General features: G+C 45.7%; 1 protein-coding gene across 1 annotated transcript; it reads right to left on the bottom strand.

Annotated features, from left to right (window-relative positions):
- Positions 1-99: 99 nt before the first annotated feature.
- Positions 100-3,038, bottom strand: LOC124635109 (serine/threonine-protein kinase ICK). Its single transcript, XM_047170900.1, has 5 exons — positions 1,648-3,038; positions 1,507-1,569; positions 802-918; positions 464-675; positions 100-374 (listed from the first exon to the last, which is right to left on the bottom strand). The coding sequence occupies exons 1-5, from the start codon at positions 2,484-2,486 to the stop codon at positions 313-315; spliced, it is 1,293 nt and encodes a 430-aa protein (XP_047026856.1). The 5' UTR covers positions 2,487-3,038; the 3' UTR covers positions 100-312.
- Between the last annotated feature and the right edge of the window lie 14,656 nt (positions 3,039-17,694).

Below are 17,694 nucleotides of genomic sequence, written 5' to 3'. Positions count from 1 at the left end.
GCCTTCGGGACGCGGGTGGAACCGCAGGGAAGACCTACTTAACTCCGACTACTTAATAATTATTTAGGAAAGGTGGCATAAATGATAAAAATAAAAGAATGGCGAACAAATGGGCAAGATTTAATTTACATCACACCATTACATTTATGATGGATAAAAAAATCTATTTCAACACCATTGTTGTTTATAACTGGACACAACATGTACAAGTCCTTGCTTTTCCTCAAGTAGGCGGGGAGGCACATCTACGCACCTATGGCGAGGTAGGCACCCGGACCTGAGTCGTCGCTAAGGTTACAGGCCGAGCTAAGCTCATCGTAAATACTTAGCTGCCCAGTCGACACGCGTAGCGCCGCTGCCTACGGCGGTCGTCTCTGGAACATTCCAAATAGATTCTCATATTACGCAACATCCGTCGGCTGATCGGCTCTCCCGACTCAATAGGACCCAGTCGCCAAAATACCTCTATGAGTTCGTAGAGGTAGCGGCCGAAACAGCGAGGTGTCTATTCGTGAACCGGTGACGTAGCGCGCCGCGCTCAGGTAGGCGGCGGCGGCGGCGCCCGGCGCGCGCGCGGCCAGCGCGGGCGGCGCGGGCAGCGGGGCCGGCCCGCCCGCCGCCACGCTGCGCCCGCCCGCCACGCGCCGCAGCGGCGCCTCGTGGACCACCTCGCCGCTGCCACAAATAGCATTACACTAAGCACTTCAACTGGGTGACTGGTTTGATTTTTGTGGCAAAACTACATTCTGCAACTGAAAGTGTTAAGTTGTCACCTGGCTACTAAATCAGACCATTAGTTACCCGAGGATATCAGCAAAACGGTCGCGCAGAGGCGCTGGCTGGACTGCATGAGATGGCACTGCCGCCGCCGGCGACCGCGGGTGCTCCGACACCTCCGTATCGACGCGAGCTGCGCTTCTAAAAGAATACAAATGTAGGTATTAAAATCAATTCTATTTATGTATAATGCTACCGTTATGTACCTACTCCTTTATGAAAGACAGATACATAGAGATGGCTCTATGTTCTTTCTATTTGCTACTCTTATATATACTTCTTGATTTACCTACTTCACTCTCCCTCAAAACTCCTGTATGCACTATATCCCTGTGCACCTACTGCCTGATGTACTGCCCTACTATGCTCTGGCTGTAGACTACGCTGTTATGTAAATTCCTTTCTTAACTGCCCCTGTATAGCTGAATTATATAATGGATGTGCTCAAAACCATATTTGAAGGCTGGAATCACCAAAGAGGCTCAATTCTGCTAATTCAATAATGTATCAATCGGATATTATCTAAATGTGGATTCTCGCTGACCTGATATATGTAGGTATATTGAAACAGTCTTAGTTTAGTTTTAACTGATGCCCATGATGATTAGCTACGACTGCCACGAGCCCCATCTGTTGGACATGTATTCACTCACACACGAATAGATTTGTAAGTATATGGAACAAAAAACACCTGCCTAACTAATTAAACGAAACGAAATGCGAACAAACCTCCTTGCCCGTGAAGCAGGCGGCGGCAACACTAGCGCAGCACCTACAGCAAAGTACGGAAACCTGCAACCAAACGAGACAGAATTCAGTGTTTACGTGAATGGTATAGCTATCAGGTTGAAATATAACTGCTTGAAATACCGTAGCGCTTGAGGGGCGGTGGGGCGGTCCCGCGGCGGGTAGCGCATGAGCGCAGCCAGCAGCGCCAGCGCGGGCGGCGACGCGGCCGGCACCACGCGCGCCAGCGGCACGCCCGCGCTCGCCGGGAAGCGGAAGCGCAGCGCCTCGGCCAGCGCGTAGCCCTCCGGCCAGTCGTCCCGCTCCGGCGTGCCCAGCACGGCGCAGATCTTGTGCAGCTGGTCGATCTCCGAGTTGCCGGGGAACAGCGGCCGGCACGTGTACAGCTCTGCCATGATGCAGCCCAGCGCCCACAGGTCGATGGGCGCGCCGTAGCGCGTGTCGTGCAGGAGCACTTCGGGCGCGCGGTACCAGCGCGTCGACACGTAGTCCGTGTACGGCGGCCGCGAGCGCACCTCCCGCGCCAGCCCCAGGTCGGCGATCTTGACGAGTTCCGGCCCGGCACACAGCAAGTTTTCTGGTTTTAGATCTCGATGGAAGAAGCCGTGCCTGTGCATGTGTGCCAGCCCCTGCAGTACCTGGTACACGATGTTCCTCAACACTGGCTCGGGGAAGGCGCGCTCTGCGTCGCGTATCAGCTGATACAGGTTCCCTCGCATGTACTCGAATACGAAGTACAGTGTGTCGTTTTCCCGAATGACTTCGCGTAACTTGACAATGTTCGCGTGGTTCAGCTTCTTGAGCGACTTGACCTCGCGCAGGCTCATGGCTTCGTCCCACGAGTAGTACTTGCGCTTCATGCGCTTGATGGCTACCTTCTCGCCGGAGTCGCGGCGCTGCGCCAGCACCACGGAGCCGTACGTGCCGTCACCGAGCTGCTGCAGCACCACGTACCGGTTCATGGCGGCGGCCGCTCTAACTGCTGCCTGCCATGGTCACAGCTTGTACTACGGATTCCACGAGACCCTACACGCCACTTTTACTGCTAATATTTGGATAGAGCATAGCACATAGGTACATGCACCTAACACAGTAGTAGGATCCTAAATCTATGATGACAAAATTATATTATACCTAATTATTTATAAAAACTTTGTAAATTTTTCAAATCACAATCTTTTATTATTTGTAGAACGTCGCTGTTTTATGTAATACACATTTAATTAAAGGGTTCGGGTTTACTTAGCGCACAGGAACACTACAATTAATAATGTATACACTGTTGTTCTCGTGTCGTGCATGTTGTGTAGAAATTGTTTCCATGGCAACCACGTCCCAACTTGCTCGGCACGATATGCCTGGGTCAGGTTATACCCCATTTTTTTTAAAGTAATTTAAAGTAGGATGAAATCTATTACAAAGGGAAGAAGGCCGGCAAAATATATCCAACGAGGATTTATTTTTTCTCGCTGATGTCTAGATGGCGCCATAGACGTAGTATATGTAGTGTACTGTATTATAGTTCGGCCATTCAGAGAATGCGTTCCTGACACGTCGCGATTGAACTGACGACGTAACTTTGCAATGGCGTTGCAGTTACGATAAAAATATTTTTGCTGGTTGTTTACCGTTTTAACAATTGAGGAGCATTAAAACAACATTATTATATCAATAATCAATGAATGTTATTACGTCGTCAGTTCAATCGCGACGTGTCAGGAACGCATTCTCTGAATGGCCGAACTATATCACCGATATCTGTCGTCTCGTTGTCGCATAGACGCGGAGAGTGCACACTATACTCTATGGCCAGTTGGCGGGAAACCGGGAGAGTGTGTGGCACGTAAGACGTTATGTGGGCAAGCGAGCCGATATCCTAATTATCGGATGGTATATAATTACAGAGACACAGGTAGGGCGAACACTACAGTATACAAACAGGAAATGATAACTAACAGCCCAACAACGAGCCGAGTGAAGTAGGCAGTACGAAGGTCGTCTATCCCTTTCTAATAGGGTGACTACAAGATTTAGCTATGCGAGATAATGTCGAATTTGCTAAGATTATTAAGCTTACCAAATCTGAAAAAGTGACCCTGTGACAACACGACTATAAGTTACCGCAGGTAAGTTTGGTACCAAGTACGACAAAGTGACCACGTGACAACATGACTCTGACAAAGTAACCATGTGACAACATGACCAAATCTAGAGTGTGACTAAACCTGACAAAGTGACCAATTCCTACAAAGTGACCACCTGACAAGTGAAGTGACAGTGGTGATCAAAGGCCTGCACGTGCTCATGGCTCGCATGGAGACGGTGTTCGCTGACGCAGCCGGCGCTCCATCTATGCAGAACTGCAGGACTTCGTGCAGCTCATGCTGACGAAGCCGCTCAGGAATGCCTTAAAGAATAACAAGGATCTGATACGCAGGTAGGTTGTGATGCTAGTAAGGGCAAATCTGACAAAATACCAAGACTGTTAAAATTACCAAATCTGATACATTACCAAGACTCAAAATTACCAAATCTTACAAATTAAAGATCAATACCCCATAACTCCGTCGTTTACCAACCGATTTCAACAATTATTTTATTGTTTGAAAGGGCTTACTTCCTCAATGGTTCCTTTGTCATCCGGTCCAAGGTCTGGTGATGGAATCTCTAAAAAAATCGGGAGCGACTCTCGAAAATTGTAGACACATATCGACCTTGTCATTCGGTCATATGCCTCAGACACCACAAAACTGTAAAGGTTAAGATCTGACCTGACAATGGAGACGACAGAGAGACGAGGGAACTCCTCAACGGTATCTACTAACTACCTCATGTTCGAGCTTATTTTATTCGTCTTGATAAGATTTTTCTAGAAGATAGCTCATAGCGCAGGCGCCTTGTAGATTTAAACCGTGAATTCAAAAATATTGCGTTAATTGCCTTTTTTTCAGAAAATCATTGTCAGTTCTTATTAGAATCCAACGCTTTTAGAATTTATTTGAAAATCACAGTAAAAAAAAAAAACTAAAAAAACACGCTTTTTATAGAAAAACGAACCAAAAAATAGAAAATAAATTTTAATGAATTTAAATTAAGAAAACAGTGTTAAAAATTTCAATGAACATAAATTAATAATAGTGTGAATACAAAAAAAAAATATTTAAAAAAAGCGTGGGGTGCATGGTGTCAATAGTTATAAATATTTTATTGACAGATATGAGTACAGTGATTTTCATTTCGATAATATCTTAAAAAGCACCCCACGCTTTTTTTAAATATTTTTTTTTGTATTCACACTATTATTAATTTATATTCATTGAAATTTTTAACACTGTTTTCTTAATTTAAATTCATTAAAATTTATTTTCTATTTTTTGGTTCGTTTTTCTATAAAAAGCGTGTTTTTTTAGTTTTTTTAAAACTATTATTTATTTTCTATTTTTTAGTTTGTTTTAAAACTATTATTTGTTTTGTAGAATTAAAATTCTCTTTAGTATACAAAAATTTGTCAATATTACAGAAAACTGCTAAAGATAATTATTGGAAATAAAAATTAACATCGAGTCCTGCCTTATCGACTGTAGAGAAAAATTCTAGAAAATTTTAATTAATTTTCTTACCTTATCGACTATAGATGAAAATTATATCAATTAACAAAAATCATATTTTGCAAATTGAAAAGCCTAGAAGTCCGTGTCTAATGGATGTTACTAAGTTAATTTTGCCACCGACTTCTAGGCCGATGCACCTAAAATTAGTTTTTTTTTTTGCTTTTTAGTGTTTTGGGAAGTCGGTTTAATTTTTTTGTAAAAAGGTTATTTATTTAAAGCTTTACAGTGATATGAATAGTTGTCACTATCCATACAAGTCCAAACGAGGTATTTTACATATTCAATTGTCGAGTTCCCTCGACTTTCTCTGGTCTCCATCATCAGGTCAGCTCCAAACCTTCACTGTTGCAAAGGTCTTGTCAATACAAATAATTTAAGCCCAAACACGAGGTAGTTTACATATTCAGTTGTCGAATTCCCTCGACCCTCTCTGGTCTCCATCATCAAGTCAGCTCCAAATCTTCACAGTTGAATAGTGCTTTTAGGCGTACACCTGAGTGTCAAGTTTTTACCCTATGTATGCCTACAACTTTTGAAGGTTGCCCTCGATTTCTCAGGGTTTCCATCATCAGATCCTGACCTGATGACTATGGGACCAACTGGCAGCTATTCCGAGTCGAACAAAAAAAGAATCACGTAAATCGGTCTATAAACCTCGGAGTAATCGATGTTTATGTGTAACCTCCTCCTTTTTGGGAAGTCGGTTAAAAATGGAATTATTTTATCAAATTATTGTATTGTCATCGGTCCTCAATAAATCTACAAAGTTTGAACGAAATCTGGCCGTTTCAAGTGGGTCAAAATCGCGCCCAAAGAAGTCGGTTACAAACATACAGGTGAAGCTAATAAAAAGCGTGTAAAAAGAAGTCGGTTACAAACATACAGGTGAAGCTAATAAAAAGCGTGTAAAAAGAAGTCGGTTACAAACATACAGGTGAAGCTAATAAAAAGCGTGTAAAAAGAAGTCGGTTACAAACATACAGGTGAAGCTAATAAAAAGCGTGTAAAAAGTAACCCATTCCAACATTTTCCAGTACTGGATCCTGACAGCGAGATTAACCTGAGCATTGAGATTGACAATGTACATGTCGTAGCTAGGGCATGCAATTCCGGTAAAACAAAAATTACCGGTAAAAATTCGGTAATAAAAATATTTTTACCGGTAAACCGGTAAAACGGTAATTTTTGTTTTTTTTTTAAATGTGATATTATAACAATAAGATTGGGTAGTCTTAAAGCAAAAACTAAATAAATATGCAAAGTATAAGGGGGCCGTAACAAAAAACATGTCAGTACCATCCGGACGCGATGTCGCCGACAAAATGCAAGAGAACCGTTCGACATTCGCTCGCCGTTGACGACAACACGGCGGTACCCTTCCCAGGCAGTGCACACCTGGACTGTGTGCTCCACCGTGTCCTCATGGTGGTGAAGTAAAAGCTCTTGCTCAGTAAGGTCATAGAGTAGGTAAAATAAGCATTAGCTACATTTGCACCTAGTATGAGCTGACAGCTATGAGGAAAAACAGAATAACCGAATGAATACAATTTGTTTAGATTTTATAAATTAAGATGAGAAAGAAGATTTGTATCTAACCTAGAAATAGTTAAGGACACACAAGTTTACTTTCCTAAAAAACAGCAACTTTAACACTCTTACAATACGTAATGTATGCAACATTACATTATATTCAGGCTACATAACAAAGATTTGACGTTAAATGAACAATTGCTATATTTTATCAGAAAAACGTAAAAACCGGTAAATTACCGGTTTCATATTATTTTTACCGGTAATTTAAAACTCGCAAAAATAGGCGATTTACCGGTAAAAACGAAACCGGTTAACCGGTATTGCATGCCCTAGTCGTAGCCATATCGTAGAATTGACCACTTCATGAAAAGCTTGAGCATTTCATGAAATGGTTGCGTTTCATGAAATGTTCATGTTAATTTGACCAGATCGTTAAATCGTCAACATTTCTCGATTTTGTCATCCACGTCTGGCCGTATGGTATAATAGGGTATCCATAAAATATTTAATATAAATCCACAATATTTTGGGTCGACCCATTGGAGTTTAATTTCATAAAATCTGGTAGTTGTGAAATTTTTCACAGCTCAAAATTGTCAGGAGGCAAAAACACTTAGGTTTTTTTCATAACTTCGATTGCAAATATAAAGAGTAAGAACTTGTTCATTGTCCTTTAAGTCTGACATACATAATAATTTAAATAAAATAGGAACTTTAGTAACATTTTAGGAATCTTAAAATAGAACACACTTAATCTAAAATGACGTAACCTGTAGGTTCACTGCCTCGTTGGTCTAGCTTGCGACACAAGCGCAGCTGTCGAGCACGAGGTCTTGATTCCCGGGTCGAGCCGAAATCGCTTTGTGGGTTTTAGAGACTTTCACGAAACAGCCCGCAGCTTGGAAGTTGGTATTTGTGCATCGGAGAGCACGTAAATGTCGGTCCTGCGCCTGATCTCTCTCCGATCGTGTTGGATTGCCGTCCCATCGGGCTATGGAAGTGAAGGAATAGTGAGTGCAGCTGTGTCTGTGTGTCACCTCGCAAATTCTTGTGCACTATAATATGTCTCGCGCAGTTGGCTAATCTCCTTACATGAGAACAGCCGCCGTAGCCGATAATTGGCTAAGAGGACATTATTGTTGCATACTATGTTGCAGACTATAGGGGTAGACGAGTTTCCCCACCTTACCTAGGTCTGCGCTCAGCTGGCTCGTTTGGGATGCGTTCTGAGAGCGGTGGGTTCTTGTATCTGGTGGATGTTACACTCGCTACTACTCGCAAGAAGTTATAAGGGTTACATCGCTGGTAAATAATTCCATGGGATTTGGAGTAAGCAAATTAAACAGCAAAGTATGTTCCTGTCATATATATTATTATTAATAACACAATAATAGTCAATAAATAGTTCAATGGGTTTCTTTGGGATATTAACCTATTTTTAATGTATTGAATCATTTTTAGTCGTCCACCTTATCCAACAGTTTTATGAAGTTCCTTTAATATTTTAAAATACTTCTCCATCGGAATTATACGCATAGTAGGATAGTCGACGCATTTTTTCTTAAATATAAGATATTCCTCATCTGCAGTTTCCATAACGTTATATTTTGACAGCCAGTAATAGTCCATGGACGTCTTTGGCGTGGTCACCCTACTGTTCTTGATTTGTTTTATAACCTTATAATTAAAAACGTTGTTATAATTCACCAACGTAGAATTATTTTATATTATTATTATTTTCGTCGTACACTCTTTTGTCACTTTTTCCTCAAACGAATTATTCAATTTTTCGCTGCAAGAATTTTCAATGCAGTCAACGGCCGCCATCTTCAAACGTAAATAAAGCGCTGGCAGCGCCCCTAGGGGCAATTTACATAACTATTTTACGATGTGATCAATTAATTTTGATCATTTCATGAAGAAGCCGAGCTTTTAGTTGCACATATCGAGAAACGATTTCTCATCATTGATTTGCCCAAGTCACATCATGATGTGGCCAATAAACAGTGAAACATTTCATGAAACGGGACCATTTCATGAAATGGTCGAGTCATTTCATGAAGTGGTCAAGTCAACGATAAGGCCACCACATACATATGAGTAAGTCTTATTTGGCAGAAAAGTCTTATCAGATTAATTTCTCGGGACCCCTGGGACCGATTTCAAAAATATTTTGATTTCTTGTTAAAATTGAAGTAAGTAACCTATTTCAATCACTCCCACTACTGGGCAAATGACACAGGCTTTGTAAAGCGACTGTTCATGTGGAATATTAGAACCGGTTTTCCTCGGGACCCCAGGGAACGATTTCAAAAATATTTGCATTACGTGTTCAGAGTGCACTAAGGAACCCCCTGGAACTACTCCCATTGCTGGGCAAACTATGAGCCCAGACCCGGGCATTGTCCTTTGACTTTGATTATGACTACGACTTTAGTAAAGACTTACCTGCCTCGTTGTATGGTGGTTCGTGGTCGCAAGCGCGGCTGCTGTGTTTGAGGTCTCTGGTTCGATTCCCGGGACGGGCCGTTATCGCTTTGTGGGTTTTCTTAAACTTTTACAAAGCAGCCTGTAGTCTGGACATTGGTGATTGATTCAGCCGTGCATCGGAAAGCACGTAAATGTCGGCCCTGCGCCTGATCTCTTTCCGGTCGTGTCGGATTGCTGTCCCATCCGGTCTGCGCATCGGTCTGCGCCAATGCTCGTGCATTTCAATATGTCCTGCGCAGCTGACTGATCTCCTTAAATGAATAGCCGCCGTGGCCGAAATCGGCCGTGGACGTAATTATTATATACTTCCTAATGTACTCCCCTTTGAACTTCCTTATGTACTCCTATTGTGTGCTTCCTTATATACTTCCTCATATACTTCCTTACCACCACCACTAGACCACTAGACCAACGAGGCAGTCAAGGAAGTATATAAGGAAGTACAAAAGGAAGTTAGGTTAGGTAGTTTTGCGTGGAAGTGATGTCGCAGAAGGAATCTGCGGAACGGGAGAGGGTGATTTCGACTCCCTTCCCTGGCCGCAGAAGACGCACTGGGCGAAGGAGAAGGGCGGACAACGCCCTCTTCCACCCCCCTTGAATGGGTCAAAGTGCGAGGGACTTGGGGAAGTTCCCATCCCTACTCAATGGACCCGATGCGATGGCGTGTGCCCCTGAGGCGATGTATGCGAACACCTCAGTACCGCGTGCTAGAGACGAGGACCGAGAAGACCATGTAAATCGCCCCCCCCCTCCCAAAAGGTTAGATTATAGGTTTTTTTTTTTTTGTGTGGCAGGAGTGGGAAATCCTCATGGACACCCCGAGGGGTAGTGCCGGACTCTTACCGGCTAAAACCCACTCCTGCCGTCAAGTGTACCTCTGACATGATCAGAGAAATTTTATGTCTTATCGATTTGTCTCTTTTATAATTTTGGGGAGGAAGACGCTCGGATTTAGTCCGATGCGTTCCTTTCCACTACAGTCCTACATATATCTTCCGCATATTCCATAAATTCTTCTCTTGTTCTTTTGCTTGCGACGAGCCCGTAGGCTTCGCCGATCGTCACATTGTTTCCTATTTTTTGGGCGAGGTTGAAGCGTTTAGCCCCAAACACTGGACACTCAAATAAAATGTGCTGGACAGACTCTTCAACCGCAGGGTCGCAAACACATGACGGGCTCTCCCGACACTTGAAGCGGTGCAAGTATTGGGAGAACCCCCCATGGCTTGGGTTGGCGGGGCATTTTTCTTGTTTACTGGGGTCCGGATGCCGTACATCTTTTAGTTTAATTTTAAGCAGCAATGGGCAAAAGACAATTTCGCTTTTATGGATGGCGGCGATCGAGCAGCTAGCTGAGTGGGTACCTTAGCAGGGCTACTCTTCTTGCTAAGAAGAAGGGTCCAAAGGCCCCTGGTTAGCTTCTGGATACTTCACAGAGCTATTGCCGTCGCGTGCTCGTCCTTGTGCAATGCACCGTCCAGTGTATAGGGCTGGAAGGTGCAATAAAGATAATGATGATTGATTTCAGATAATAATTTAAAATACGACTGTCAGAGGTGATAATAAAATAATGTAAATAAATTAACAAATCATAAACATAATAAAATGAAATATTTGGTCACAATTGTACTAGATTTATAATTATTTTAAAATAGTTCGTTTAAAACAGTCAAATATATTAGTAAAATAAAATAATTAAATAAATAGGCATAGATAATAAAGTACGAATTAAAATTTCGATCACAGTTGACTAGAATAGTTAAGTCAGCAGCCAAAAAAGCTGTGTGTTCAAATTTTTAGAATAAAATCTAAGTTCAGCGGTCAATGGACACGTTACACTGCGTGAGAAAAGATAACTTATGTTGGGGACTACGCCCCGGTCAACTGATTGGTCAAGAATGTATTGATAACTTTTCTTGGATAAAACAGTACTTCAGCCTACGCTATAAACCACTTCATTTGAGTAAAAGAGCCTAGATTGAAGCGAATTTTATGTTTGCCGAGTCAGGAGACTACTGGGATGCCAAATCCGTCAAAAAATAATTTTCAAAGATTTTTAATGCTCTGAATTGCGACTAAAGGGCGGGTGGGGCATTTTTTGACGTTTGGTGCGGCGTAGAGGGACGTGCGATACGTCAAAAGACGCGTCTCGGCGAGCCCTAGCCAGCTGTCCAGAAACTAGAATAGGCTTTCCTAGAAATTTTGAAAATTTTGGTCGAAAAACTGTAAAATTTAGTGTTTTTTAATAGAAAATATTTAATTTCGACGTCCAAACCTACCCAAAATCGTGCAAAATGCAGTCAGGAAGACAGGTCGGAGTGGTAAGTATTTAATAAAATTTTTACAATGAAAAAATCTAGTCAGAATTTTGATAAATAATGAATTTTGTGTTTTTTACTGGTCGAGAAGGGTGGGGGTGTCAAAAAATCGGGCCACACAACTTCGATGTCGCGTTTGAAGGGTTATCGCGTGCTTACAAGCCTGTTGTAGCTATTATACGCAAAAACCCGCATCAAAATCGATTTCCTTTTGAAAAAGTTATCAGGAGTACTAGTGTTTTTATAACGTTTGGTGCGGCGTAGAGGGACGTGCGATACGTCAAAAGACGCGTGGTTAGGTTAGGTTTTTTTTTTTTTTTTTTTTTTTTTTTTTTTTTGTGTGGCAGGAGTGGGAAATCCTCATGGACACCCCGAGGGGTAGTGCCGGACTCTTACCGGCTAAAACCCACTCCTGCCGTCAAGTGTACCTCTGACATGATCAGAGACATTTTATGTCTTGTCGATTTATGTCTCTTTTATAATTTTGGGGAGGAAGACGCTCGGATTTAGTCCGATGCGTTCCTTTTCACTACAGTCCTGCATATTTCTTCCGCATATTCCATAAATTCGGCTCTTGTTCTTTTGCTTGCGACGAGCCCGTAGGCTTCGCCGATCGTCACATTGTTTCCTATTTTTTGGGCGAGGTTGAAGCGTTTAGCCCCAAACACTGGACACTCAAATAAAATGTGCTGGACAGACTCTTCAACCGCAGGGTCGCAAACACATGACGGGCTCTCCCGACACTTGAAGCGGTGCAAGTATTGGGAGAACCCCCCATGGCCCGTAAAGATGCTAGTAACGATACCCTGCGGCTGTATTTTGCGCACCAAGCGATATGCCTCCCTCGCATCCGGAAAGAACACTTTCGTGACGGAGGCCGTCACGCCCGTTTTATACCTCCTGTTCCATTCGTCAAGAGAGTCGCTTCGAAGATCCCCCTTGACGAATGAGATCGGGCACCGGTCATAGTCAGGCTTCCTCCGACTCGAAAGTGCTGCTTCTTTTGCAAGCTCGTCGGCGCGCTCGTTGCCATCGATGCCGGCGTGGGCCTTGATCCAGAACAATGTCACAGCTTTGCCACGGGTCAAGGCCACGCTGAGGTTTCGGCGCGCCTCGATTGCGAGGGAGTGCATAGACCCGGGATTGGTCACTGTCTGCAAAGCCGCCCGCGAGTCACTGTATATTCCGCAGCTCTCTGCTCCGCTGTTCAGGGCTTCGCTAGTGGCCCTGCATATGGCCAGGAGTTCAGCCTGGTAGACTGTGCAGTACGCTGGCAAGCTCAATTTTCGGCTCCGCAGTTCGGTCTGGTCGTCCCATATGGACAACGCAGCACCGACTTTGCCCTGGAGCTTGCTGCCGTCTGTAAATATTCTGAGCGACTGCACGTTGTGTTGGTCTACCAGGCTTCGGTCGTCTAGACATCTGAAGGTTAGGCCCATACGCAAGGCGGGGTGTGGCAGCTCCGCAAATCCCACCACCCGCTCGACCTCCCGGTCTCCTAGCACTAGCCGGGTCGACCCCTTGCGAGCCTCGTATAGCCCGGCTGTTTCCTTTACACGCAGGTCCAAGGGTAGTAACCCGGCCAGTAGTAGGGCCGAGTTTAGGGAGACGGTGCGGTAGGACTTGCAGATTTTTTGTGCGAAGCCCCTCTGGACGGTATTGAGGAGCTTGCGGACACAGATCTTTTCGGCTGCGGGCGACCATGCAGCCGCGGCGTATAGGATGACGGGTTCCACTGCTGCCGTGTATATAGTACGGATGACATCAGGGTGCAGTCCCCAGCTGATTTTCGCAGCTCGTTGCAGCTGCTTCGCTATGTTTAGGGCCTTCCTACAGACGTTGGCGACGTGGGTGTTAAAAGTCAGCTTGTCGTCTATAGTCAGGCCCAAGATTTTTATATCCCGAGACATGCCAATGTCGACCCCGCCCATGCGCAGGAGTGGGGTGTCATGCTTAAGCTTGTTGGTCAGCAGCATTGCGCAGGTCTTGTGTGGCGCAAACTTGAGTTTGTTCCTGACACCCCACTCCCGAACGAATTCGAGGGCGGCATTGGCATGTCGCTGCACCTCCAGCGCAGTATGTCCGGCAAACAGCAGAACCACGTCATCGGCGAACGCCTGGCACACAACCCCGCGGTCCTGTAAGCTCTTGAGGAGGGGATCCAGGAGGACATTCCACAGTATCGGCCCGCTAATCGAGCCTTGGACGCAACCCTTATGCGTGTTTCTAAAGTGTTCAACTCCGGCATACCTTAGTCGCACACATCTGTCGCCAAGGTAGCTGTCGAGTAGCCGCCTAATATTGACCGGGCACTTTTCCTCCGCCAGCCTAACCTTTATAGCTGGCCACCAGGCGCTGTCAAAGGCGCCCTCTATATCCAGCGAAACGATGGTGACCAACTTTTTGTTCTTAATTTCAACCTTAATTTGGTTCACTAGATTATAGAGGGCATCCTCAGTGCTTCTCTGGGGCATAAAGCCGTACTGGCGGGTACTCAGCCTCGGCACTAGGTGCCACTGAAGCCTCGTGACAACCATCTTCTCCAGGACCTTTCCTAACACGGGCAGGAGCCCGATTGGCCTGTATGATTTGGCGCTTGTGTAGTTGTCCTTGCCCGGCTTCCTCAGTACCACGACTGTGGCTTCTTTCCACTTCTTAGGGAAGTGGCCCAGACTGAGGCATTTGTTGGCCAGGGCAAGGAACGCCTCGGGGTCCTGGAGGATTACTTGGCGACAGATGTCCGCGGTGAGACCGTCCGCACCTGGCGCCTTCTTTGGGTTGAAGGAGGACGCCGCAGTCATAAGCTCGTGCGCTGTAAACGGCGGGTCATGGTTTTCATCATGATCCGGGTCGTTTACCCGCATGGCCAAACGCCGGATGTTCTTGTGTTCTTCTGTGTCCTCTTCTTCCAGGTCTTCGGGATAAAAGGTCTCAGCCAGGTGCGACGCGGATTCTGCCGGAGTCAAGTACACACCACTTTTTGTTAGGGTTGCGTCTTCGTGTCGTGTTGCGGTTTGTCCGATCACCCTGTAGATGCCCTCCCACATCCCCTCCCTGTCCTGCTTGGTGCAGAACTCTGTCCAGCTCTCAGTTTGGGCGCATTTGGCCTTTGCTTCATATTCATTTTTTAGTTGCAGGTACTCCTCAACGACGGTCGGCCTTCGGACTGGAGCAGCGCAGCGGACTCTTCTCTTCCTGGTGGCAACCGCCTTCTTTAGGCTGACGAGTTCCTGGGACCACCACGGCAAAGTGATTTTGTCAGAATTTTTCTTTTTGGGTAATGTCTCCTCGCAAGTTTTGTTTACTATGTCTAAATAATTTTGTATAGTGGTTTCTAAATCTAGTTTATTATTAATTTCTTCTAATTTTTCTTTATTTATGTTCATTTCTATTTTAAAATGGGCCAGTTTCTCATGAAACTGGTCCCAGTTTGCTTTTTTGGTGTTAAATTTCCTATAGTAGTCGTTGATTTTACTGCAATGCCAAATGATTTTTGTAGTTTTATATTGAATTTAATGCCGTTGTGGTCGGAACTCGTCAGACCTTCGTCAATTTTCCAGCCTTCCACCAGGCAGAGAAGATCCGCGGAGCATGCCGTCACGTCGACGTGACTGCAGTATCTCCTGCCCCCTCGGATGGTGTCAAAAGTGGGCAGGGTGCCGCTGTTGAGCACCTGCAACTCCAGCTCGTCCAGTGTGGAGCACAGCTCCTCCCCCCTGCTGTCTTCCGTGAGGCTCCCCCACCATGGGCTTTTTGCGTTGAAGTCGCCTCCAATGAGAAGGTGGCGACTTCCTAACTTCCGCCGAATCACTCTGAGGTGCTCCAGGTACGAGTCCATGGGCTTGTCCGGCTCGAAGTATACCGACGCCGCTGCGATTTCCCAGGCTCGGGTCCGGATCCTCACCACAGCGATGTTGTGGGTGGTGAGTTCCGGGCACTGGATTACATCGAGGTCATGGTCGAATACCACTACGGCCGCCTTAACAGTACCCTCTCCCTCCTCCGGAGCCTGGTAGATCCGCGACCCTCGGTAGCTCCGCATTCTCCGGACAGAGCCCACGTAAGGTTCTTGAATAAGAGCAAAAGCCGTTCTCGACCGTGAAGCACACTCGAGCAGCTCGGCGGTCGCCAGCTGCTTTCTTTGGAGGTTAGCCTGCAGGATTTTATATGACTTTATTTCCACTACGGCGCCCTCAGCAGTATCCAATCTTTGATCGAACCAATGCGTCCCATCTGCGTCTCACCGGGCAGTCCGGGCTGAACGCATTATGCGTCGCTCCCTCCAGCCCGCGCAGTGCAGTTACAGCAGGAGGGTGGCGCATTGGCTTTCATCTCCGGGCAATTATTGCGTAAGTGAGGGCCACCGCAGTGGCTGCAGGCTTCCTCTTTTTCTGTGCAGAGGCGTCTGCCGTGCCCATATCCTAGGCACAAAGAGCATTGGACCAGGGGAGATTGATCTTCCACCCTGATCCGCTGCATGTCTATATACACGGCAGACACCCCTGTTAGTCTACTCCAGAGGGTGGGGGAGACCCTCGCGACAATGTGACACATAAGGTTGTTCCGGGCCCGTTTTCTATATTTTACTGCAAATCGATCATCCTCAGCCGGAAGGTCGGTGAAGAGCTTGCTGTTCTGTGTCCTCAGGGCTTTCGTGACGTCCTCGTCGGTGTTGTAGCTGAGGACGTCCCTGAGGATAATGAGCGGGTCCAGGTTTGCTGCGTCCTGGACGGTCAGCTGTTGACCGGCCGACCTTAGCTTCTCCCGGACCCTGCTCCGCTCCTCCTCGTCCCTGCAGCTGATGATGACCTTACTGTCCTTGGCCTTCCTGACCCTGTCGATTCGGTAGCCACCTTCTTTGGCGTTAATAGCAGTGCGGATCTTGTCCAGCACCTGCTCGCCAGTTTCTTGCTTGTCGTTGGAGGCGACCACCACCGAGTGTAGTGTTGGTCGCGGTGATGTTGCTAGCGGCTTAGGTGCGGCCAACACCCCCGCGTATGTGGTCGCCTCCAGCGCTGTCGAGTGTTTGGACAGACTTTCTTTTAGTTCCTCCATTTTTTCGGCGCTCTCCCTCACCAGCCTGCTATGGTCCGCCAGTGAGGAGAGCAGCTGGGAGTACTCAGGGTGGCTGCAACGTTCCGCTGGCACCGCTTCAACAGTGGCAGGCTGTTCCTTTTTTGTGGCTTTAAGGCCCTTCCCCTTGTCCGCTTCCCCATCCCTCACCATGCGGTAGAGGGTGTCAATGGCCAGGGTGACGTCCTCCTTGATGTCAGTTCGGAGGTTCCGACTTTGGCCAAGAGCAATCTTGGCCTTTGTAACCAGATTCCTGGCTTCTTGCACCCTGCTGACGGAGGCTGGGGGCTTAGAGGCCTCTGCCGCCCCAGCGAGCCTCTCTGGAGCTGGTGACACGCTCTTTAGTGTTGTGATCTTTTTAGGTTTCACTGGGGCGGCAGGTGCCGAGCTGGGGAAGGGTTGGCTTGCCTCCAACACCTCGATGCTCCTCCTGACGCTAGTGTTTGTCGGCTGAGCCGGGCTCACATTTGAGGAAGCGCCAGGAGACTCTTCTTGGGTTGGCGGGGCATTTTTCTTGTTTACTGGGGTCCGGATGCCGAACATATTTTAATTTAATTTTGAACAGCAATGGGCAAAAGACAATTTCTCTTTTATGGATGGCGGCGATCGAGCAGCTAGCTGAGTGGGTACCTTAGCAGGGCTACTCTTCTTGCTAAGAAGAAGGGTCCAAAGGCCCCTGGTTAGCTTCTGGATACTTCACAGAGCTATTGCCGTCGCGTGCTCGTCCTTGTGCAATGCACCGTCCAGTGTATAGGGCTGGAAGGTGTAATAAGGATAAAGATAATGATGATTAATTTCAGATAATATTTTTAAATACGACTGTCAGAGGTGATAATAAAATAATGTAAATAAATTAACAAATCATAAACATAATAAAATGAAATATTTGGTCACAATTGTACTAGATTTATAATGATTTTAAAATAGTTTGTTAAAACAGTCAAATATGTATATTAGTAAAATAAAATAATTAAATAAATAGGCATAGATAATAAAGTACGAATTAAAAATTTGGTCACAGTTGACTAGAATAGATAAGTCGGCAGCCAAAAAAAAAACTGTGTGTTCAAATTTTTAGAATAAAATCTAAGTGCAGCGGTCAATAGACACGTTACACTGCGTGAGAAAAGATAACTTATGTTGGG

The sequence above is a fragment of the Helicoverpa zea genome, chromosome 12, assembly GCF_022581195.2.
Source record: "Helicoverpa zea isolate HzStark_Cry1AcR chromosome 12, ilHelZeax1.1, whole genome shotgun sequence".
Classification (NCBI taxonomy): Eukaryota; Metazoa; Arthropoda; class Insecta; order Lepidoptera; family Noctuidae; genus Helicoverpa; species Helicoverpa zea.
Note: the sequence above shows the minus strand (reverse complement) of the source record. Positions and strands in the feature narration are given on the sequence as shown.

What these genes read in the sequence shown, in the direction of transcription:
- LOC124635109 (XM_047170900.1), bottom strand. Translation starts at nt 2,486, where the DNA reads ATGAACCGGTACGTGGTGCTGCAGCAGCTCGGTGACGGCACGTACGGC. An exon ending in ACCGCCCCTCAAGCGCTACG is followed by an intron (nt 1,570 to 1,647) that starts GTATTTCAAGCA and finishes GTTTGGTTGCAG; the next exon opens with GTTTCCGTACTTTGCTGTAG. An exon ending in ACCTCTACGAACTCATAGAG is followed by an intron (nt 375 to 463) that starts GTATTTTGGCGA and finishes GGAATGTTCCAG; the next exon opens with AGACGACCGCCGTAGGCAGC.